Raw genomic sequence first — 25,440 nt, 5'->3', positions numbered from 1 at the left:
TTTAAATATATTTTTTTTCAAAAAAGTTGGGTATGAGATTAAATAATTTTGATCCTTTGACTTTATATCCACCTCAACATTTCCTATATAATACGTATTAAAAAAGAGAAGATTTTTACTTTAATTTGCATTCAATACCAATAAATAATTAAATTGTGCTATTAATTAGTATCATATTTGTATTTATTAAAAAAAATAGTTTTTTTTTTCTTTCAAAAAGGCGACTAGCTAGTGTTTTTGTCACAGTAGTCCACTCTTCCAGGAGTCAGGAAGACTCACAGAGCCATTTCAACTTCTCCCTGATCACCATCGTACAATTCACCAACTCTAGAAATTGACTCCAGAACGTGCCGTGTGGAACACACCTTTTTCTCACATATAGTTGCGTACACATATATTTATATGCACATATATACATATCTATTTTTTGTACTCAAACAATTAAATACATATATATTTATGTATCGACATATAAGCACCTATTTATATGCATTTATCTGTTTATTTATTAGACTCACATTTGCTCATTGTGCCGACTAGACGAGACGACTTCATCAACTATTTTTACATCATTATATAAAAATCTAATGCGTTATTTACTTGAATATTTACACACTCAAGGAGAGTATTGCAGTCATAATTCCATTAGAAATGTGATGGTGTAAATTATAGTAAGATTATGTGTAGGATTCTACAATATCTTTTATTAGATAGTTTCTTAGTGTAAATGTATTACTTGGAGAACAAGGATTCTCTCTCCCTTATTAGTACATAAATAAAGGTACAAGGAATGAAAAATATCACATACAGAAATCTTCAAGCCCTTCTCTTCTCTGTTTGTCTGGCATCGAGCCTTTACCTCTCTTTTCCCTTAGTAAATTAGGCCAACAACAGAAAATCATTAGTTCTCTCTAATTTTATGAAAATTTGAGAAGTAATGAATTAATTACATTTAATGGATGGCACAAAGTTTATTCGAAATTATAAGAAAATAGTAACATAGTGACATGTCATGTTTTAAATGCAAATATGTTGATGTGTAGAGAGTCAAAAACTTTGATAAAAAATTTAAAATCAAATAAGTTTTCAGTCAAAAGATATTAGTAGCTGCGGATTGCATCCCAATTTCTCCAAATAAAAATGTAGTATATATGAATGTGTTTATGTTAGAAAATCTGGTTCAAAATCTCTAATTTTCTGGCTTAAAATAACCATTAATTAATCCTGAAAATATAAGATAATTAGTCAAGATGGTTAAAATTAATCTCTTTCATTGAAATTTTTTTGTCGAAATTTCTTTCACCGAGTGGAAAATTCAGCATAAGCCCTTCTCTTCTCTCTTTGTCTGCCGCCGACCCTCTACTTCTCTTTTTCCTCAGTAAATAAGTTGACCACAGAAAGTGATTTGTTCTCACTAATCTTATGAAAATGTGAGAAGTAATGAATTAATTAGCTATGTTAAGAATTTGACATGTATACTCTAAAAAATAAACCATCAGATGCATCAGTACTGACCAATAAATGTAATACATGTACGCTTCACATAATTTCTTGAGCTCTTTTCTTTTGAATCAGAATGCAGAGGAATTTAACAACTAAATTCCTTTACACCATGCATAGAGCATAACTATGGAAAGTACAACTAAAAACATTTGTAACAGATTTATTGTTGCGAGAATGGAGAAAAATTCATATGAGAAATTCCAAATGTTTGGTTTAATAATCATAAGCTTCACCTTCTACCACCCCGGCTCCCATTTGTGAATCAACTCATCACGTTTTTCAGGAATAATTCGTATATAAAACCCATCATCCTTTGCAATCCAAAAGCATTCCTTATAGTTGCATCTGTAACGCAGCCAATTATGTTTACTCTCCTCCCAATACACATCGAACGCCGTATGCTCATGGTCCGTGCGCGTGTAACACCAATACAGCGTCGTCCCGAAGAAGTTCGGCTTGAAGCTCCAAGTGATCTCAGCCCCCGGTGCTATGGTATGGTTTCCGATATCGTCATTCTTGGACTGACAATGGGCGAACAATGTTTTTCTGGCGCCCAAGTTATTTACCACGTGTACATGCCATCTCTCAGGACGAAGCTCCCAATTGTCTTCATGGAAATTTGCTAGGCATGGGGCACTTAGGGCTAGTGATGCACACACAAAGAGAAACGCATGACGATTGAAATCATTCATTGTTTCGCAGATTATATGTAATGTTGGACTCGTTTTCTTCTTGTATACGTATACATACATGTGTGTGTGTGTATATATAAGCTATACATACTATCTATTTAAATTGTAAACCATATGACGTGATTATTGATAAATGAATTATTACTTAAAAGTTTGTTTAACGTGCTTATTTTGTATTGATAACACATTATACGATTTACAAATATGGTATAAAAAGAAATTTTCCTAGCATTTAATTCCTAAGCTGGCGAAATTGTGGTCCATTAAATTAAGGATTTTTTCTACGTTTTTTCAGTTATGAAAATTCTTTACCCCTTTTCTGGCTTTGCACAATTTCAGAAAAGGGAGCAAATTTATTAGATTGCACTATGTGTTTTATTTTTGCACTTAATCCCATTTTATAGTTTTTTATTTTTTTTAATAGAAGCTTCATTATACTCATTAGAAAAGATTATTTTTAAATTAATTCCTTAATTAAGATTAAAAATTAAATTCATCCCTTAACCTATGTCCATGTTAGCATGCATATTCCACCTCATATTTTATTTGGTATGTTTATGAAACTTACTACCATATATTGCATAAGGACAACAACTATCATACATTGGATAAAGACAACGACTATTTGTTTCACAACAGAAACTTATTTACTCATAAAAAAAAGGTTTACACACATTCATTTTACCACTAATTTATACATGCCATAATGGGTGAAATATGGAATAAGTACCAAAAAAAAAAATTGTTTTGCTTGGTGCCAAAGTATATTTAATGCAAGAGTTCTATTATGTGGAAGCTAGGGGTAGGCATGGGCCTGACCTAAAATTGGAGAGATCGGACGAGAATACGCCTATTTGGTAATAAAAAGAGGTGGGGCAAGATGAATCGTATTAATTTAAAAATGGAACTGGATCTAATCCAGCCATTTTTTAAACCAATCCTTAATGATTTTATCTCATCAAATTTTGTATTTTAACACATTGAATATTAAATTTTCATTGAATTTTAATTCCATACATCATATGCTACATTGTATATCACAAAACGTAGTAAATGTTAATTACTCTTTTCAGAAAGTACTTCTATAACCTAAAAACGATTTTAATTTTTTTTTTTTTATCAAACATAATCATGATATTTTTGATAGTCATAAAGCATTTAGCCCTTACGAAATCTAAAAAAATAAAAAATAAAAAATAAAAAACCATTCTCAACTCGAATTTTCTACAACCCTTTTATAAAATCACCCAAATTTCGTGTTAAAACGAATGGGCTTACCCAGAGCTTGCTAAAATTGCAATAAATATGAATATATATAATCGTAAGGATATCTCCAATCCAAGAATTAAAAGATGAGAATTATAAAGTATATTTGACATTATGTTCGATTCTCGTTAAAGACGAATTAAAACCATATTATTACTAGCTCATTATAAGATTAAGTCCACCATTTTCATATTGTTGTAGATGATAAAAAAAAAACTCTTATGTGTTGAAATATAACTTGACATTTAACATTTGACACTAAAGTCGTATTTTAACTATAGTCATACTCAATGTTTAATATAACTTGACATTGATAGCTCTCCCCTGGGTCCAATAATCAACGACATCCGTGCGTTTCTCAGTGACTTTTCGCAGACAAAGCTCCACCATGTCGGACGGGAGGAAAACCAGGTGGCTCACAGGCTTGCTCGCGCTGGAGTTGGAAGCTTTCAGGAGCTAATATGGTTGACCGAACTTCCGGATTTAATTTTGGATGCTTTATTTGAAGATGCATCAAATTAATTTGTATTTGCCTGGCAATGTCACGATAGTAAATATTTGTTTATTTGTACGGGATGCTCTTTTTTTCTTTGACTGTGTTGAATGTCTCGATAAAGTTTTTATCGAGACTCATATTAGCATATTATCCATACTTTGTACGTATTCCTTTTTTATCAATGAATATCGTACTTTCTTTAAAAATAAAAATAAAAACTTGACATTTTGACACTAAAGTCATATATGATTCCAAATATAACTTTTAACTCTAAACATTTTTGGTGCGAGATACATTTCACATAATTATTTAGGCTTTATTACATAATAATTAAGGGCAATACTTTGCATCTTCCTTTATATGTGATGCATAGTTATACTAGCGCCTAGCGTTTACTAGCTTCGAGCCACCCATGTTCGGGAAATCCAACTAATCAGACCAACGACCGGGGTTTTCCACTGCTCAAATATACTTTGCATGTTGTTAATCAAATGGGGGCTTCAAGAACATTGGTAGCTCATTGTGAATCCCTAGACGATGACCTCGGAATTCGAGACATTTCAGCTGGGAATGAATTCAATTGGAGTTTCAGAGAGAACCTCTCTGAAAGTACGTTGTACTGGTGCGACATGCACAACGACCACCAGCACGCTTCTTTTAAGGTGTTTTGGCCAGAGAGTAATCACAGTTCTCTTCGCAACAGATGCAACCATAAAGAGTGCTTTTGGATTGTGAAAGACGAGCCGGACTAAGCGAATTAGGCAGATTATGTGGATTTAACTAATTTCATTATATTTCATGTAAATAAATGTATGTTTATACATAAAATATATATAATTTCATCATAAACTGCAAAATAAAATGACATATATATTATGAAGTATTAGAACATATAGATAGAAGTCATTACCAACTCAATCATATTCCTAAGCCCAATTCCATCCGGCCCAATAAACGGGCCCATACAGATAGGAGTGTCAAATCTTTATAAGGATTTGGACGAAGAAGTAAATAATAAGTTTTTATTCATTAAATATAAACACATAGTGAATCTAATTAATTTTCTCCCGTTTCTGAAATTTTGCAAAGCCGGAAAAGAGGTAGAAAATTCCATAACTAAAGAGAGGCAGAAAAAATTCCTTCTCTTTTGTGGTAAGTAATTGAAATCGAACAATGAATATAGGATAATACTTGGAATGTAGAATGTAAACCTTTTCCTTCTGTTTAGCGGTAATAATTGAATGGAATGTGTGATATCTACACTTCTCTTTTTATTTCTCACACACTTTTCTAATTTTCGGCCGTTGAATCAAATAAATTAAAGAATATCAAGAGACAGAAATTAATAAAGGGTATGTGAGAAGTCAAACAATTAATTCCCTTTTGTGGTAAGTAATTGAAATCAAACAATTAATATAGGATAATACTTGGAATGTAGAATGTAAAGCTTTTCCTTCTGTTTAGTGGTGATAATTGAATGGATGTGATATTCACACTCCCCTTTTTACTTCTCACACACCTTTTTTAATTTTCAGCCATTGGATCGGATGAATTCAAGAAGATCAAGGGACAAAAATTAACAAGGGGTGTGTGAGAAGTCAAAAAGGGTGTGTGGATGGCACACCCTAGAAGGAAGGTCGATATCCACAGGTAGGACTAAGAAATATGAATGCCTATTTAAGCTCCTATACAACGAGAAATGTTCAACCCAGCAACCAAGTACAGAGAACAATATGAGGACAATGAAACCATGCCTATTGTTCCTTGTCCTTCTTATCTGCCTGTGCCAAACCCAAATCTCAAATTCAATTTTCGACAAGATGCGGGTGCATGTTATAAATGGGTTGACAAAGGAGACCCTTAATGTCCATTGTCAATCCAAGGACGACGATATGGGAAGTCACGATGTCTCAGTGAATGAAGAATATTCATGGAAATTTAGGTTGAACTTTTGGGATAGTACACTTTTCTTTTGCAATCTGTCGTGGAAGGGAGGACATAAAAGTTTTGATGCATATAGCTCTGCAATAACTGATGAGTGTGAAGAAAGTGATTGTAGGTGGAGAGCAACAGATGATGGAATATACTTGTTTATTCTTAAGCACAAAGTATATGTTCAAAAGTATAAATGGGAACCATAGTGATCTGATGTATGGTTGAGAGGTTATTCAAGCTCCCCAAAGAGTATCTAATAAAACATTTTCTCATTACTTGTTTGATTTGTTGTTATCTCTTGCATAGTTACATATTTTATTTTGTTATTTGTTTATACAGTTTTTGTATTACATCTTAATTTTTGTAAGTGCAATTGAATCTAATGTCGCTCTCCCTCCCCGGTATTTGATCAGATAAAATAAATGAAATTTTCCAAAATGAATAAAATAAAACTTAAAATAATGTGTACAATTAATCAAACATTATCTAATAACATTATCTGATGTGTACGTTTTGTTTTTGCAAATGGTAAGATAATTTACTCTAATTTATCTAAAAGTTGGAGTGATGCGGGTTTCAAATCAAAATGCAGTGAATTAAAGGAGAAAACCCTATTTCTTAATGCAATCCACCAGTAGATGGATCATCATCCCCCTGGTATTTGACACTTTTAATAAATGAAAATTTTCAAAACGAAAAAATAAACTTAAAGTAATGTGTACAATAAAACATTATTTGATGCGTGCGTTTTTTAAGTTTATTTTTTCGTTTTGAAAATTTTCATTTATTGTACACATTACTTTAAGTTCAGAACCTAAGCCAACCATCTTGGCGGACTCACCCTTTCCGGAACTTGCATAAGGACTGAAGCTCTTGAATTCATCAACAATTTTATGAGTCTTCATGAGCCACGTCGAAAGACTAACATGATTAATGTATACATTAATTAATTATCAGAAAAAATAAAAATAATCAAATGTTCAGAACCTAAGCCAACCATCTTTTTCAGTCCATATGATTCTTTTTTCTTTTCTATGGGTGCAGGTAGTTTAATGACGTAATTAAGAAAAAATGGGATATTCAAGATTTTAATTAATATTATTTAATATGAGATAATGAATGGTAAGTTTATTTAATTATTATTTTCCTAAGAACTATCTAATTTAAACGCATTGCCTTATCATAGTTTTTTTTTTAGGGAATTGTTATTAGCATTTCAAAAATCTCATTCTACACTCCAAACTTTCTATATTATGAAAGAAAAATACACTTGTGAGGAGTGTAGAATGAAATTTTTGGAGTACCAATAACACTTCCTTTTTTTTTTAATATATTTGATATTTATACTAAGTGGTGGTGGAGTGAGATAATTTTATAAAAAGCTTAACCATAATATATTTAATATTTATACAACAATATATTTACACTAAGGGGGTCGAGAACTTAGGTTAAGCCACATTGTGGATTAGCCAAAATAATTTGGCTCAAACTCACATTTGACAAAAACCTAAGACCTCTCATTATAAGTGAGAAAAAAAAAATCACTAAACTGTAGTACTAAGTGATTACAAAATTTAGATCATTTCTTGATTTATGCGGTGTCATCCTTGCTCGATCAAAATCTTAATGTAAATATTCTTGGAGTCCTATTTTAGGTAGGAATATGATCTATAATCTTTAGGATTTAGTAGTAAACCTAGACGAAGAATCAAGTAACAAAGTATTTTATATATTTGTTCTAATGGACCGTGGTGGACGACTGATGGCGACACCATTATCGTTCAATCACCGAGAATTGGTGATGAGACACAGCTTCAGGCACGGTGGTTCTTGATTACATCGAGTTGCATAGACTAGAGGAAGGGGATGACTGAAATGTCATCGTTTCACTGGGTGTAGGGGCCAGAAGCTGCTAGCTCCACTGGCTTGGCGACTTGGCGTTGCTTTGAGCCTCGACTCAGTGCGTTTCTTGAAAGGAAAAAAAAAAAAAAAAAAAAAAAACGAATTTTTCTTCTTTTTCTTTGTACTCACAGAATTGACCATAGCAATATCCAATAAAAAAAACATTAATATTGTGTATGGATGAACATGATATATATATATACACACACACACACATATATATAACAATACATGCAGTATAAGGCAATATATAAAGCAAAAATAAATTAGAGGATATGCATCATAGTGAATGTTTTCATGTTATCAGGGCTTACAATGTATCAATTTCGTGTTTGAAAAGAACCTAAGTTGGATGGAAACAAATAAATCTTGTGAATGCTAGTTATAGAAAATCGTTCTCAAAAATCTTAATTTTAATCTTAATGTGTTGTATCACGTTTAATATAAACCTTGAGCGAAAGGGCAATCGAATTAATAGCAAGTAAAAGACCGTAACCAAATTTTCCATTCAAACTTTAATGGAGTCAAAGAAGTTTATGAGAGTGCCAACATCTTATTTTTCTAAATGCATGCATGTTTGCCAACGCACAAAAGGAGGACGTAACTGATTAAATAATTAAATGAATAGTACAAACTTCCATTAGTGATTTATACCAGAATTTGGCTATACAAACCAAGAAGAAAATGAGGTAGCCAAACGCTGCAACACAATGAGTACTGCTTTCAAATTCAAACCACATTATGTGGTTCTCTCTCTGTTTGCAGCATTACTAGCCTTGATCCACCCATGTTCGGGAAATCCAACTAATCAGACCAACGACAGGGGTTTTCCACTGCTTAAATATACTTTGCATGTTGTTAATCAAATGGGCGCTTCAAGAACATTGGTAGCTCATTGTGAATCCCTAGACGATGACCTCGGAATTCGAGACATTTCAGATGGGAATGAATTCAATTGGAGTTTCAGAGAGAACCTCTCTGGAAGTACGTTGTACTGGTGCGACATGCACAACGACCACCAGCACGCTTCCTTTTAAGGTGTTTTGGCCAGAGAGTAATCACAGTTGGCTTCGCTACAGATGCAACTATAAAGAGTGCTTTTGGATTGCGAAAGATGATGGGATTTATCTACGAGTCATTCCTGAAAGTCGTGATGAGTTTCAACTTAATTAAATGGGAACCAGGGTGGTAATTAAGTACTTTGAGGCTTAATCGTCATGATTAAATTATTAATCATGAGCATGCTTTGATTTGCCCTATGTATAACTATGCATCACATATAAAGGAAGATGCAAGGTACTGCCGTTAATTATTATGTAATAAAGCCTAAATAATTATGTGAAATGTATCTCGCACCAAAAATGTTTAGAGTTAAAAGTCATATTTGGAATCATATATGACTTTAGTGTTAAATATCAAGTTATATTTTTTTTTTTTAAAAGTACGATATTCATTGATAAAAAAGGAATACATACAAAGTGTTAGTTAATATAAGCCTCAATAAAAACTTTGTAGAGACATTCAACCCAATAAAAAAAAAAAAAAAAAACGCCCCGCACAAATAAACTAATGTTTACTATCGTCACATAAAGCATCCAAAATTAATTCCGGAACTTCGGTCAACCATATTGGCTCCTGAAAGCTTCCAACTCCAGCGCGGGCAAGCCTGTGAGCCACCTGGTTTTCCTCCCGTCTGACATGATGGAGCTTTGTCTGCGAAAAGTCACTGACAAACGCACGGATGTCGTTGATTATTGGACCCAGGGGAGAGCTATGAATGTCAAGTTATATTAAACATTGAGTATGACTATAGTTAAAATACGACTTTAGTGTCAAACAAGTGCGTGCAACGGAAACATCCACATCATGGACTTCGCTAAACTAACAAAGTGAAAGTACGTGCACGTCAGTAACATATATAGATATATAGCTATATATAGAAAGTGAGAAATCAACTCAAATCAAAATTTCGAACTTACAATGCAATTTGGCGGGCCCGTGTGACTCTCAGGATCATTCTTCAAGTCCTTTCAGGTAAAAACACAAACAAATTGCGGGCATTTCTGAAAGCCCAATTCACACATCGCAAAACAATCAGTAAAGTGTGTACCTTTGAGCAAATTTCTCAGCTCTAGCCGAAGCGTTGGGAACCGAAGCGTCAGATTCAGCTCGTTTCCTACCGAAAACCAATCAAACCCATTAACGAAAAACCCAAGAAATTAAGGTTTATGATGGAGGTTAGGGAGAGGATGAGGATTATCACTTGAAGGAAGGGGTGGAGTTGTAGAAGAGGTCGATCGAGGAGAGCTCAGTGGGCGTGGGCTTTCGAGGATTGTCGGAGGGGAATCTATAGGGGATGGTGCAGGCTCTCTAGTTGGATTCGATCGGCATCGCCAGCAGTGGAAATAAAGAGTGAAATTAGAAGATTTATCAGAGAGATTACCTCTGCAGTTATTGCCGACTTGAACAAATGAAGCTTCTATAGCAGTCTACAAATCACAAAGCTGAGAGATGAGGTCTGGGTGAACTGGTGCATGGCAGCGGTGATTGAAACATGACAGAGATGTGGTTTAAGTTTTTCTGTGATGAAGCGGTGAGCGACAAAAGAGATGAAGAGGGATGAAGGTTTTCCAGATGAGGTGAGGATGGAGGGGCAAGAAGGAAGCAAGCGGTCGAGGATCCCACGCGTCACAAAACTGTTACTCATTCAACAGCAAAGCAGGGGCAAAGTTCGAATAACAAAAAAGAAACAGGGGTGAAAACGGAAGAACACTGTTAATGAACAGTGTTTTTTCTGTTGGGTTTTAGTATATGTATAATTTTAAATGTCAAGTTATATTTCAACACATAAAAGTTTTTTTTTTTATCATCTACACCAATAGGAAGAAAGTGAACTTAGCCTCATAATGAGCTAGTAATAATATGGTTTTAATTCGCCTTTAACGAGAATCGAACCTAATGTCAAATATACTTTATAATTCTTATCCTTTAATTCTTGGGTTGGAGATATCCTTGCAATTATATATATTCATATTTATTGCAATTTTAGCAAGCTCTGGGTAAGCCCATTCGTTTTAACACGAATTTTGGGTGATTTTATAAAAGGGTTGTAGAAAATTCGAGTTGAGAATGGTTTTTATTTTTTATTTTTTTAGATTTCGTAAGGGCTAAATGCTTTATGACTATCAAAAATATCATGATTATGTTTGATAAAAAAAAATTAAAATCGTTTTTAGGTTATAAAAGTACTTTCTGAAACGAGTAATTAACATTTACTACGTTTTGTGATATACAATGTAGCATATGATGTATGGAATTAAAATTCAATGAAAATTTAATATTCAATGTGTTAAAATACAAAATTAGATGAGATAAAATCATTAAGGATTGGTTTAAAAAATGGCCGGATTAGATCCAGTTCCATTTTTAAATTAATACGATTCATCTTGCCTTGCCCTCTTTTTATTACCAAATAGGCGTATTCTGGTCCGGTCTTTCTAATTTTGGGTCAGGCCCATGCCTACCCCTAACTTCCACAAAATAGAACTCTTGCATTAAATATACTTTGGCACCAAGCAAAACAAATTTCTTTTTTTTTCCTTACATTTTTTTTTTTTGTACTTATTTCATATTTCACCCATTATGGCATGTATAAATTAGTGGTAAAATGAATGTGTGTAAACCTTTTTTTTTTTTTAATGAGTAAATAAGTTTCTGTTGTGAAACAAATAGTGGTTGTCTTTATCCAATGTATGCTAGTTGTTGTCCTTATGCAGTATATGGTAGTAAGTTTCATAAACATACCAAATAAAATATGAGGTGGAATATGCATGCTAACATGGACATAGGTTAAGGGATGAATTTAATTTTTAATCTTAGTTTAAGGAATTAATTTAAAAATAATATTTTCTAATGAGTATAATGAAGCTTCTATAAAAAAAAAAACTATAAAATGGGATTAAGTTCAAAAATAAAACACATAGTGCAATCTAATTAATTTGCTCCCTTTTCTGAAATTGTGCAAAGCCGGAAAAGAGGTAAAGAATTTTCATAACTGAAAAAACGTAGAAAAAATCCTTAATTTAATGGACCACAATTTCGCCATCTTAGGAAAATGCTAGGTAAATTTCTTTTTATACCATATTTGTAAACCGTATAATGTGTTATCAATACAAAATATGCACGTTAAACAAACTTTTAAGTAATAATTCATTCATCAATAATCACGTCATATGGTTTACAATTTAAATAGATAGTATGTATAGCTTATATATATACACACACACACACACATGTATGTATATGTATACAAGAAGAAAACGAGTCCAACATTACATATAATCTGCGAAACAATGAATGATTTCAATCGTCATGCGTTTCTCTTTGTGTGTGCATCACTAGCCCTAAGTGCCCCATGCCTAGCAAATTTCCATGAAGACAATTGGGAGCTTCGTCCTGAGAGATGGCATGTACACGTGGTAAATAACTTGGGCGCCAGAAAAACATTGTTCGCCCATTGTCAGTCCAAGAATGACGATATCGGAAACCATACCATAGCACCGGGGGCTGAGATCACTTGGAGCTTCAAGCCGAACTTCTTCGGGACGACGCTGTATTGGTGTTACACGCGCACGGACCATGAGCATACGGCGTTCGATGTGTATTGGGAGGAGAGTAAACATAATTGGCTGCGTTACAGATGCAACTATAAGGAATGCTTTTGGATTGCAAAGGATGATGGGTTTTATATACGAATTATTCCTGAAAAACGTGATGAGTTGATTCACAAATGGGAGCCGGGGTGGTAGAAGGTGAAGCTTATGATTATTAAACCAAACATTTGGAATTTCTCATATGAATTTTTCTCCATTCTCGCAACAATAAATCTGTTACAAATGTTTTTAGTTGTACTTTCCATAGTTATGCTCTATGCATGGTGTAAAGGAATTTAGTTGTTAAATTCCTCTGCATTCTGATTCAAAAGAAGAGAGCTCAAGAAATTATGTGAAGCGTACATGTATTACATTTATTGGTCAGTACTGATGCATCTGATGGTTTATTTTTTAGAGTATACATGTCAAATTCTTAACATAGCTAATTAATTCATTACTTCTCACATTTTCATAAGATTAGTGAGAACAAATCACTTTCTGTGGTCAACTTATTTACTGAGGAAAAAGAGAAGTAGAGGGTCGGCGGCAGACAAAGAGAGAAGAGAAGGGCTTATGCTGAATTTTCCACTCGGTGAAAGAAATTTCGACAAAAAAATTTCAATGAAAGAGATTAATTTTAACCATCTTGACTAATTATCTTATATTTTCAGGATTAATTAATGGATATTTTAAGCCAGAAAATTAGAGATTTTGAACCAGATTTTCTAACATAAACACATTCATATATACTACATTTTTATTTGGAGAAATTGGATGCAATCCGCAGCTACTAATATCTTTTGACTGAAAACTTATTTGATTTTAAATTTTTTATCAAAGTTTTTGACTCTCTACACATCAACATATTTGCATTTAAAACATGACATGTCACTATTTTACTATTTTCTTATAATTTCGAATAAACTTTCTGCCATCCATTAAATGTAATTAATTCATTACTTCTCAAATTTTCATAAAATTAGTGAGAACTAATGATTTTATGTTGTTGGCCTAATTTACTAAGGTAAAAGAGAGGTAAAGGCTCGATGCCAAACAAACAAAGAAGAGAAGGGCTTGAAGATTTCTGTGTGTGATATTTTTCATTTCTTGTACCTTTATTTATGTACTAAAGGGAGAGAGAATCCTTGTTCTCCAAGTAATACATTTACACTAGGACACTATCTAAAAAATATTGTAGAATCCTACACATAATCTTACTATAATTTACACAATCACACTTCTAATGGAATTATGACTGCAATACTCCCCTTGAGTGTGTAAATACTCAAGTAAATAATGCATTAGATCTTTATATAATGATGTAAAAATAGTTCATGAAGTCGTCTCGTCTAGTCGGCACAATGAGCAAATGCGAGTCTAATAAATAAACAGATAAATGCATAAGTAGCAAACCTCACAAAGAGAAAAACTTGTGTGAGACTTTACTTACCACTGGATTTTGCTGAGTGGCACTACAATCCAATCAAAACTTGCCACGTGGCAAGTCTTAAATATTATCTTTTATTTTTTTCTTTAATATTTAAAACTTTCATAATTGTATTTCCTATTAATTGATATAAGATTAATTCAAGATTTCATTTTTCCTCTGATCTCCTCTGTCTTCCCTTTTTCTTCTCAAATTTTCTCTCTGCCGGCTTCTTCCTCACTTTGTGCATTTCCTTCCTTCATAAGAATATGGGGCAAAAACAAAGTCATCTTCTCCAACTATCATGAAATGAAAAAAAAAAAAAAAAAAGGAAAATCCAAACCTATACTTCTTTTTTCCTTTTTTTATTTTTTATTTTTTATTTTTACAAAAGCTGTTTATTAATTTTTTTCAATTATAAGCACAATTTCATTGCCCAACAGCTCGTCCTGTTTTATATATCTCTGAGTTGTAATTTGCATGTTTATGTTTCTCCTAGGATTAGAATATTTTGTAGCAAACTCTAAATACAATCTTGCAGACTCACTCCATACTATCGAGTTGATCGTTTCACAATTTCGTGGTTATCCTTCACTTTATTTTGGTTGAAGTACAACTATTTTGGTTGATTATCCATCTTTAACATGATGGTGGAAGTGGGAGAGAGAGAAGAAACTGAAGACTTCTATGGCAAAACATAAAAGTAACAAAGGGAAAATTTGGGAAGAAAAAGAGGGAGGGGGAGAAGAAAAATATACATCAAATTAATCTCATGATGTATATTAATTAGTAGGAAAAATAATTATGAGAATTTTAAATATAAAAGAATGATAAAAAATAATATTTAAGACTTGCCATGTGGCAAGTTTTGATTGGATTGTAGTGCCACTCAACAAAATCCAGTGGCAAGCAAAGCCCCACACAAGTTTTTCTCCCTCACAAAACCTGGCTATGGTAAAACCAAAGTAGGATAAAACTCATAGTCTAAGGAGAAAAGTGAGAAGTTGTACTAATTCAAAACTAAACGCCTTATGATCCATTGTAGTTGTGCATATTAGTATCCATCGTAAATCCAAGAGCGATAATTTGGAACTGTTAAAGCAATATAACCAAAACAAGAACAATGTTACTAGTGAATGAAAACGGATGAATGCAAAAGTGTCTTAGGTTGAACTACGAACAATATCGCGTTCTTTAAGATGTTTTACCTAAGATGTGCAAGCAATCTCAATGCCACGCCATTCCCAAGATAAAAGATCCCAGAATTCCCTGTGTAGACCTTCCTTGCACAAATGATGGAATATACTTTATATAATTTTCCGCACAAAGAATGTATATAGTTGAGGGCCTGTGTTATTGCAACCATGTAACTTCTGTTGAAAATGAACATTTGATATTAAAATTAATTAAAATTAGATGAAAAGACACGTGATAAATGATGAGGTGTATGTTGAGCATACATCATAGTTTATGATGGTGAGCAAAAATGCTTCCCTTTTAATATTACAACTGTCACCTACTCTTTCCTCTCTTTCACTATTCTATTGATGCCTTAATTACTAATTCGACAATTTCAGCACTTCATAATAAACCATGCTGCCAAACCCAATTGACCTAATCAAATTCTCTAATTAAACCCCAATTCATCTCCACCTGCCACACTCATTAAGTCTTAACAATTAATGTATATGTGCCTATAAAAAAAAAGCTTCTGAGAAGAATATGCATATTCACATTCTGAACTAGGAATCCCAATTTCCAAACCATGATGAGAGCCTTCTTAAGCCACACCATTTTCTTGTTACTTGCAATCTCAACACTTGTTATGTCTTCTCCGTCCTCCGCTGCCCCTGTTGGTCCTCATTCCGGCGACTACCTTGTGCAAATTCGAAACGAGTTGAGTGGCACCGCCACCATTTTGAAGGTCCATTGCAAATCCAATGGTGGAGGAGACTTGGGTAGCCATTGGATCAGCAGCGGTGAGCGTTTCACCGTACGTTTCCACAATGACAAATGTGTCTCAACTGAGTACTGGTGCAAGTTAAGCTGGGAGTACTCCAAATCCAAGAGTCATGGCGGCAACTATCGCTTCTTCAATTGCGACAAGTCGTTTCTCGAGTCATGTGGTTTCCAGGACTGCACTTGGAAGGTTAAGGATGATGGGATATATTTGCATGATCTTGATGAATTACAAGATTTGAAATATTATCACTGGCAGACGTAATATGATGGAATTAATTAATCCTTGTCCTACAAGAGGACTTAATTAGTAGGAATAAAACCATATATTTATATTTATATATGGTTGTAAGCTAGCAGAATTGTTATTTTTCTTTGTGGTGCCACAGTGCCACTTGAGATATAGCTCATTGGCCCTTTTTTTTATATATATATATATATATATATATATATATATATATATATATATATTATATTATATGCTCTTGTTTCCCAACTTTTATGTCAAAACAAAATAAATTTCAAAACATTTGTTATGTTATATGATTGTTCGTATTTTATATCATCTATCTATTCTGACCGAGATATACAATTGTAGATGACAGACAACTTATTAGGTCGAAACATTAAGGGACACAATCAATAAACTATGACGATCGTGAAGATTAATTCTATATATTTGTATATTCCATTACTGTTTAGCTCAAAAACAGCATTACATAATTTGGCTACAAATGCTTCAAAACAAGCATGAAGTTTGAGGAGCCATGTTTTGATGCTCTAAACTTAATTAATATGCGAACCAGGATATACCATGGTGTTGGGAAAAATTACTCTTAGTGTGTGGTCAGAATAATTAGGTGGCTTAGCATCAATGAGAGATCAATCATGCATGTAACTCTAGGAAATCGGAATGAAGATTTTCATTCATGTATATTCCGAAGCTCTATGAATGGGATAAAAAAAAATTCAATATAAAATACTAGCTTTTCCGCACACACCTGCGCATGCAAAATATCCTTTTATTATTACAGGCGCTATGCCTATGCGCGCCTGAAGATCTTTTAGTTGATGTTAAAATCATATTTTTCATGAGGAGTATGTTTTATTTTATTTTATCCTCTTTTGAGTACTCTTTTGTTTGGTTTCTTACAAATATTTGTTTTATTTTATGTATGTTTCACAAGTGGTCGTCGTGTAAGAGGACTTCTTTTTAATCACATATAACTCTAGTTATTCTTCATAAGCAACTTGTGAATCGTGCCTTCATACTTACTTTCAGTTTTCATTCTGGCAGTCTGTATAATGTTGAAAGGCATGAAAAAAATATTGAATGACAATCAATCCTTAGAACTCACATTCAATCAATCAGACACAATCATAAGGAAAAAGTTCATATGGGAAATTAAAAATGACAGAATTCAACAGAATTCAAGACAAAGAGAGCTTGTTAGAAAATTTTAGGTGAACTCATTCGAATTTTAGAGGGGGCAGGGAAGAAAAGACTAAAACCTAAAATACACCATAAAATTCCTAGTTTATCAAAACTCTTCACCTTTATAGTTTCTTAAAATAATTTCATAATCGAATACACCTCTAATTGTATAAATTTCTTTAAAATTCTTATTAAATACATTAGAATTTCTATGAATTTTATAAACTCCTTCAATCTTAATTGGAGATAGATTTTTTCATATGTCCAGAACAAAGCCAATACACTGAAAAATTTCTTCTAAACTTTCGCGAAATCATTTATATTCCTGTTTGCAATTAGCCAAAAATTGGATCCTAGATTTAAATATAGTTGTATTTTCATTTCATATTGGTAGTCACCTTGAAAACTCATCGGATAAAAGGCCAAAAGCCCAATAAAACTAATTGAATGTCAAAGCCCAATAAAACTCGGCCCATTGTCTATATATGTTGGCCGCATTGCATCGCTCGCCCTCACAAATTCAAGTGACTTGTTTCCAAAGACAACATCTCTCTCCCTTCAACGCTTTCACACTCTCTCCTCTCAGACGGCGACAAGAAAATGGGTCAGGGAACTCCTGGCGGGTTGAACCGACAAGGCCTACCGGGCGATCGGAAGCCCGATGGCAACGACAAGAAGGAGAAGAAGTTCGAGCCGGCGGCTCCGCCTGCCCGAGTCGGCCGGAAACAGCGCAAGCAGAAGGGTCCCGAAGCTGCGGCTCGGCTCCCTACCGTGACGCCGCTGACCAAGTGTAAGCTTCGGCTGCTGAAGCTTGAGAGAATCAAGGACTATCTGCTCATGGAGGAGGAGTTCGTGACGAATCAGGAGCGGCTCAAGCCGCAGGAGGAGAAAGCTGAGGAGGACAGATCTAAAGTCGACGATCTCCGAGGCTCACCAATGAGCGTGGGGAATTTGGAAGAACTGATTGATGAGAATCACGCTATTGTTTCGTCCTCCGTCGGTCCTGAGTACTACGTTGGGATATTGTCCTTTGTCGATAAGGACCAATTGGAGCCTGGGTGTGCCATTTTGATGCATAATAAGGTACTTGGGGTTCTGGGTTCTTAGGGTTTTTTATTGGGTTTAAATTAATTGGTTGTTGCTGCTTGTTCTGTTAATGTTTAGCTTTTGTTGGTTCAAAAATTGAAACTTTGAGAAACTTTGATGAGAAATTGTTAGGGATTGGATAAAAGGAATAGAAGGTATAGTTTTTATATATGTGGAATCTGATTTTAGGAAACCGAATGTGAAATTGAGATTGCGGTTGAGTTTTTTGTGTTTGTAACCTCATCAGGCTGATGATAATTAGTTGCATTGACGGTTTCTATTTGGGTGCTAAAGTCGAGACCTTGATTGATTTTTAGAGTGCTAGCTAGGGTTTAGGGTTTATGCTATCAAAATGCCAGCAGGTATATATGAAATTGATACAATTATGGTTCTACCGATGCTTATGAACAAAACTCTATATGTTTGTGGGCGATGTACTTCACTTATTGTTGTTCGATTTATCCATTTGTGTGTTTGTTGATTGGTAATGTGTTAAATGATGTTTGTTGCCAGGTGCTTTCTGTTGTTGGGCTTCTTCAAGATGAAGTTGATCCTATGGTGTCAGTGATGAAGGTCGAGAAAGCTCCGTTGGAGTCTTATGCTGACATTGGTGGATTGGATGCCCAGATACAGGAAATTAAAGAAGCTGTTGAGCTCCCACTGACTCATCCCGAGCTATATGAAGACATTGGTATCAGGCCACCTAAGGGAGTCATATTGTATGGTGAGCCAGGAACCGGCAAGACCTTGCTTGCAAAGGTATGAATGCGTATTTTTCTTCCCACTGAGCGACAGCCTGTTGGTTTACATTTTGTTGGTATATTTTTGTAACTTTTTCCTCTTTCTGTATACATTAGTAATATACTCCGCACTGGACATATGTTATAAAAGAAATATGGTTGCAGGAACTTGCTTCATGTTGCGAGTCACAATATTTTTTATGTTTTCGATGTCATTAGTTTTCAATCCGTATTGTATCCTATATACAACATGCCATAGAGATTTTGATGTCGTTTGTTGGATGTCAGATATCATCTAACTATTCTTTTCCTTCCTTAAAGCTCACTGCACCTGATACGTTATAGTTGGTTCTTTATTTCTGTCATTATTTTGCATATTAAAGGGTGTAACAATTGCTTTGGCTAGTTTTCCTATGTCTCTTGGGTGCACCTCAACTGATAGCATATACACAGTACACCTTGCTTTGAGAGCATGCACACATAAAATTTGTTGCAAAGATGTGTGTGGTTAAAGAGTTCTCTTTAACCTTAACAATTATGAGAATATGCATGCTCGACATAGTTTCTTTCTGTGATGTTTGCATACTCTATATATATTCTACCTGCATGTTTATTATCTATCTCCTAGCTTGTAACCATATTCTCACATTTTTCAGGCAGTGGCAAACTCAACATCAGCAACTTTCTTGCGTGTTGTTGGTAGTGAGTTGATTCAGAAGTACTTGGGAGATGGTCCAAAATTAGTTAGGGAACTCTTTAGGGTTGCTGATGACCTCTCACCTGCCATTGTCTTCATTGACGAAATTGATGCAATTGGTACAAAGAGGTGGGTGGCGAGCCCCTGATCATTGATGAAAATATTCACGAATGCCTTTTCCTGTTAATTCAATGTTCCTTGTGATTATTTTGTCTGCAGGTATGATGCCCATTCGGGTGGTGAACGTGAAATTCAGAGGACCATGTTGGAGTTATTGAACCAGTTGGATGGTTTTGATTCAAGGGGAGATGTCAAGGTGATTTTGGCAACAAACAGAATTGAAAGCCTTGACCCAGCCTTGCTTCGTCCTGGCCGAATAGATAGGAAGATTGAATTCCCTCTTCCTGATATCAAAACAAGGAGGCGCATTTTCCAGGTAAATTGACATGACAGTGTATAAGAAAAACAAACTAAACTTCAAATGTGCTATAAGTTCTTTTCCTTGTGACTAACAATGTTTGGATCTATTGATTGCAGATTCACACATCAAGGATGACGTTGGCTGATGATGTCAACTTGGAAGAGTTTGTTATGACCAAGGATGAGTTTTCCGGGGCTGATATCAAGGCTATATGTACTGAAGCTGGCTTGCTTGCTTTAAGAGAGCGCCGCATGAAGGTGAGATATAGCTAATTCGATCTTTAAGTGGAATTCCTTTCTCAAACTGAAGGCAATGGCATGGGAGATCTTCAAACCTCCCCTCCCCATCTTTTGTCTCCAAAACTTTGTTCTTACTTAGTGTCGTTAACACATTATATCCAGCTGTTTGATTAATCATTGAAATTAACTGGGGTACCATATCATATATGTTTAAATTGTGGGCATCATCAGGTGATGCATGCGGACTTCAAGAAGGCAAAGGAAAAGGTGATGTTCAAGAAGAAAGAAGGGGTTCCAGAAGGGCTTTATATGTGAGGAAAATCAGCCTGCGTGTACTTTGAGGATACAATTTTCTGTGTGTTCTGTATTACAACTTAAATTCTGTTTCAAGTTGATTTGTGTTTTGGATTCGTTATTATATGATGACTCGCGTCCTTAACTGGAAGATGGAGATTGTCATACTTCTGTTTACGCCATATTTCGCAGCTTGCCATATCTCTTGACGCCTGTAAAGATGCACTTAAACTCGGGTTTCTTTAACTGAAAGAAAAACGTCGGATGTATTTACCTTGTAAAACGAAAATTCAGATTGTTTGAAACTCGTTAATTTTCCTGGATGTATCCAAGATGTGTACTGCTACCGCCAATGCCAGGAAGCAACATTATCTTGTTCCTGAACATCCTTTCTTCTACTTCATGTTCTTCAATGTCACCATAAATGTATATTGTTTTCTTGGCAACGGGTTGGCACGAACACGACCAGTTAATTAATTGGTCCAAGACATTATCAATACAACTTATTAACGCTCAACTTGAACACTTAATTTTTGGGTGTTTAGATTTAGGAATCAAGAATCATGTTCAGGACATCGCATACAAGAGGAACCCGAATCTAAGACTTCGAATATGAAAGTGAGTACTCTTTCGTTTACTTGGGAAAGTCTCTACAAAATGTGGGAAGATAAAATAAATTTGACCCCGTCCTATCAAACTTGTCACAAGCGCTCACAAAACACAGTGGAGGATAGCTGCAACCACCAGCAAGTCGGAAATTAACAGTGGGAGGGTTTCAAGTCAAGCAAAACAGAGTGCTCTAAGTCACGCCAGGAGACAAATGGCGCAACCAGAGGTAGAGGAGTTGGTGGTCCATTTGGAAGGGTCTATGGATTTGTTGACAATGGAACATGGGATTAAGTTGGTGGGAGCAGCTCCCGAACTTTAAACAAATGGGGGATCAGGAATATTCTTCGATCTGCTTGGAAAAAGATAGGGGAGATTGAAGTCAAATGGATTTAGGACAACACCTTCATCATAACCGTCCAAGATGAAAGTACGGCTACAAAAATTCTGAACCAGGTTCCTTGGGCAGTGATGAAACACAATTTTTCGGTCAAAATGTGGTCCCAGGAGCTTGCCTTAGAGGAAGTAAAAGTGGAAACGGTCCCATTCTGGGTCCAAATTAGGGGAGTGCCATTATTTCTGATCTCAGAAGCCAACATCAGGCGCCTCGCTACAAAAATTGGGGAGTTCATGAAGTTTGAAGATCCTTCCAAGGCCAGAGGTTTCCTTCGTGTAAGAGTCATGGTAAATACGTCTGAACCCTTGATCACAGGTTGTTGGCTACCAAGGGAGAGCAATAAGGATACTTGGATAGAGTTCAGGTATGAGAGGCTGCAAGACTTCTTTTATAGGTGTGGGAGAATAGGGCATACAAATAATGAGTGCTCTTTTGATCCGAATAAAGAGGGGCTACCGGTTATGGGGAATGGACAAAAACGGGGCCAATGCGTGAAGTGGTGGATCTGCCTTAAGCCATATCATTTGGTAAGGGGAAAGAAGGCTTGCTGGTGCTGTAAGGTTAGGGGCCACGTCCACACTGCAGCGGAATGTAGAAATATCAAAACAGGGTGTGAAGGGGGAACATGACACCAACCCTTTGGACCCATTGCAAACAGAAGAGATTCAGGAGGCAAAAAGTAGAAGAAAGAGAAGAGACATGCTGGAAAGTAGAAGGATGGGGATGGGGAACAATCCTATACAATGGCTTATGGCTGGAGTTTCTCCTAGCTTGATAATCAGTCAACTGCTTCCACAGTTAAGCATGGGGATAGGCACAAACATAGAGTAGCTTACAACATTGGATGTCCTTTTGGCGGCTCAGGCTGAGACACATGACAAGGAGTTAGAGCAAGGCAGCGGCCTTGAGGCCACAGATTGCCATTTGAAAAGGGAAAGTTGTTGAGAGGCTTCGGAAAATGAGTATTAAGGAAAGATGCCTGATGATGAAGAGAGCTATATATGCAGAAAAGGAACTCCATGAAGTCCCAGTTGAATACCAGGATATGTGGAGCTACATGGATGAGGTCTCAGAGAAAGAAAGGAGTGCACTATTAGCGATAAGAGTGGGAAAGTCTTGCCAAGGTGGAGGCGGCTGGCCTTTAACAGCCGCAAGTTCACCATGACTTACCTTTTTTGGAACTGTCGTGGTCTTGGGTTGGACACGGTAGTTCGAGCCCTGCATGGCGTGATAAGAAAGTATAGGCCCTTTATGATCTTTCTCTCTAAAACTAAGATGAAAGATCATAGAATTGATGGGGTATGACGTCGTATGGGTTTTTTGGATGGCTTTAATGTTGCTTCGATCGGAAAAGTTGGTAGGTTAAGCTTATGGTGGGATGACTATCTGGAAGTTCAAATCACTTCTTAAAAACATTATTGATACACGGGCTAGAAAAGTGGGGGAGCAAAATTAGGTGAAGTTTACTGGGGTCTACGAGACTTTGTATCGAGATGGGAAAAAGGAGTTTTGGGGATGGATGGATAAATTCCCACTTTACCCCTTCTTTTTTCCCCTGGCTGCGTGGTGGGGACTTTAATGAATTTATTTGGGATTTTGAAAAGTCCTCCGGGGGTAGGGACACAGATGCTCTATAATCGACCTAGATACTTGGCGAACTTCTTGAACTGCACGAGGTTGATGGATGTGGGTCGGCTTTCACTTGTAGATGTATCTGTAATGGTGATCTTATTGAGGAACGTATTGATAGGGGTCTTCTCAATTTTCACTGGCAGGAGTTGTGGCCAAATACTCTTGTCATCCATGCTACGGTAATGGGCTCTGACCATTGCCCAATTATCATCCAATATGAGCCTGGCATTAAAAGGGGAAAGAATCAATTCTGGTTTGAAGCCTTTTGGGCCAAGGAGGAAAATTGCAGGGAGTTGGTTAGATCCTGTTGGCATGGACCTTGCGAGGGGAATGCGATTGACAAATGGCATAAGAGGATTAATGTGTGCTGGTCAAAAAATTAATCCAATGGAGTAGGAAGAAATTTAAAATGAGGGACAAGCAAATTGGTGAGCTCCTAGCCTTGTTGGATGATTTGTAGCAAAGGTTGGGGGAATGGGGGGAAGGGGAATGTCAATCAAATAAAGGATTTGTCAAAAAGGGTTGATAAGTTATAGGAGTAGGATGAGAGTTTTTGGCAACGGAGATCCCGGGTTAATTGGCTCCGGGAGGGTGACGCCAACACCAAGTTTTTTCACCAATCTACTCCTCAAAGGCGAATGAGAAACAAAATGTTGAAGATCAAGCAGGAGAATGGTAATTGGGAGGAGAACCCGGGGAAGGTCCGAAGCTTATTTGAAAACCACTTTATGTACCTCTTCAAAACCTTTGGGCATAGGGAGTGGGGATCAATTTTGGACTGTATTCCCCCGACTGTCACAATGGATATGAATGGATCTCTTACTTCTAAGGTCACAGTGAAGGAGATCAAAGTAGCGGCACACCTAATGGAGAGTCTTAAGGCTCCGAGATCAGACGGTTTTCAAGGTGTATTTAATCATACTTTTTGGGAAAATATCGTAGCCGAAGTTAACGACTTGGTCAGAGCTATGGTGTTCGAGAACGGATGCCCTAGCCGTATCAATTCCACCCACCTTGTGTTGATTCCAAAAGTACATAACTCGGAGACAATTTCGCAATTCCGTTCGATCAGTCTATGCAACTATTCCTACAAAGTCCTATCAAAGGTGTTTTCGAACAAGTTGAAGCCTATTTTGCAGAACCTCATTTCCCCCATGCAAAATGCTTTTGTGGCGAGCAGACAAATACATGATAGTATTGGGATTACACATAAGTCAGGAAAGCAAAAGGCAAGTTCGAACTTGGCGTCAAGCTTGACATGCACAAAGCCTATGACCGGGTGGAGTGGGACTTCCTGGATGCAATTATGGAAAAGATGGGGTTTTGTACTACATGACGGAAGATTGTTATGGGCTGTGTTAGCACAGTTTGCTTCACAGTCATTCTTAATGGTCAACCAGGGGAGAAGTTTGTTCCATCTCTCGGTCTTCGACAAGGGGACCCTTTATCCCCATACTTATTCCTACTGGTGAGTGAGGTTTTGTCATGTATGATTTAGTCGGCGATGGATATGAGGTACTTGGATGGTGTGAAGATGAACCCTAATGGCCTAGTAATCTCGCATCTATTTTTTGTTGACGACACTTTGATCTTTCTGAAGGTTGATAAGAAGAATTTTACTAATCTTGTTCAATTATTGGGTGAGTACTGCTCGACATTTGGGCAGGCAGTTAATCTTCAGAAATCTAGTGTATTTTTTTGTGCCAACATCCCTACGGATACTTCGGTGGAATTGAGGGATATCCTCAGGATGTTGACTGCCAATGATCCTAGTATCAATCTCAAGGTCCCTGCCATTTGGGGGCGATAAAAAAGACAGAGGTTGGCCTATGCGAAAGGTAGAATCATGGGGAAACTCAAGGGTGAAAGCATTGCATGTTATCACAGGCGGGAATGAGGTTATGATTAAGGTAGTGATACAAGCTATCCCGGCCTATCCGGTGAATTTATTCAAATTTCTTGCAGTGGTGTGTAACGAGCTGGATACTCTTATTTCGGGGTTTTGGTGGGAGCAAAAATGTGGGAAAGGAAAATATATTAGGTGGCAAAGGAAACTCTTGGC

At 35.9% G+C, this 25,440-nt stretch overlaps 4 protein-coding genes and 1 pseudogene across 4 annotated transcripts; 4 read left to right on the top strand and 1 right to left on the bottom strand.

Annotated features, from left to right (window-relative positions):
* Window positions 1–1,739: 1,739 nt before the first annotated feature.
* On the bottom strand, window positions 1,740–2,195 carry LOC148696777 (S-protein homolog 1-like). The gene has a single exon (XM_088693365.1). The coding sequence runs from the start codon at window positions 2,193–2,195 to the stop codon at window positions 1,740–1,742; it is 456 nt and encodes a 151-aa protein (XP_088549491.1).
* Window positions 2,196–12,146: 9,951 nt separating this feature from the next.
* On the top strand, window positions 12,147–12,602 carry LOC148696776 (S-protein homolog 1-like). The gene has a single exon (XM_088693364.1). It carries the CDS (start codon window positions 12,147–12,149, stop codon window positions 12,600–12,602), a length of 456 nt encoding a protein of 151 aa, XP_088549490.1.
* Window positions 12,603–15,637: 3,035 nt separating this feature from the next.
* Window positions 15,638–16,096, top strand: LOC137724774 (S-protein homolog 24-like). Its single transcript, XM_068463471.2, has one exon. It carries the CDS (start codon window positions 15,638–15,640, stop codon window positions 16,094–16,096), a length of 459 nt encoding a protein of 152 aa, XP_068319572.1.
* A 1,685-nt stretch (window positions 16,097–17,781) lies between these two features.
* LOC137722202 (26S proteasome regulatory subunit 4 homolog A) lies at window positions 17,782–20,894 on the top strand. The gene is made up of 6 exons (XM_068461167.2): window positions 17,782–18,349; window positions 18,866–19,111; window positions 19,749–19,918; window positions 20,009–20,225; window positions 20,327–20,467; window positions 20,681–20,894. The coding sequence occupies exons 1-6, from the start codon at window positions 17,867–17,869 to the stop codon at window positions 20,762–20,764; spliced, it is 1,341 nt and encodes a 446-aa protein (XP_068317268.1). The 5' UTR covers window positions 17,782–17,866; the 3' UTR covers window positions 20,765–20,894.
* Window positions 20,895–21,076: 182 nt separating this feature from the next.
* LOC148696775 (uncharacterized) lies at window positions 21,077–22,260 on the top strand (annotated as a pseudogene).
* Window positions 22,261–25,440: the final 3,180 nt, after the last annotated feature.

This window comes from Pyrus communis, chromosome 5, assembly GCF_041283825.1.
Source record: "Pyrus communis isolate YQ-2024b chromosome 5, ASM4128382v1, whole genome shotgun sequence".
Taxonomy (NCBI): domain Eukaryota; kingdom Viridiplantae; phylum Streptophyta; class Magnoliopsida; order Rosales; family Rosaceae; genus Pyrus; species Pyrus communis.
Note: the sequence above shows the minus strand (reverse complement) of the source record. Positions and strands in the feature narration are given on the sequence as shown.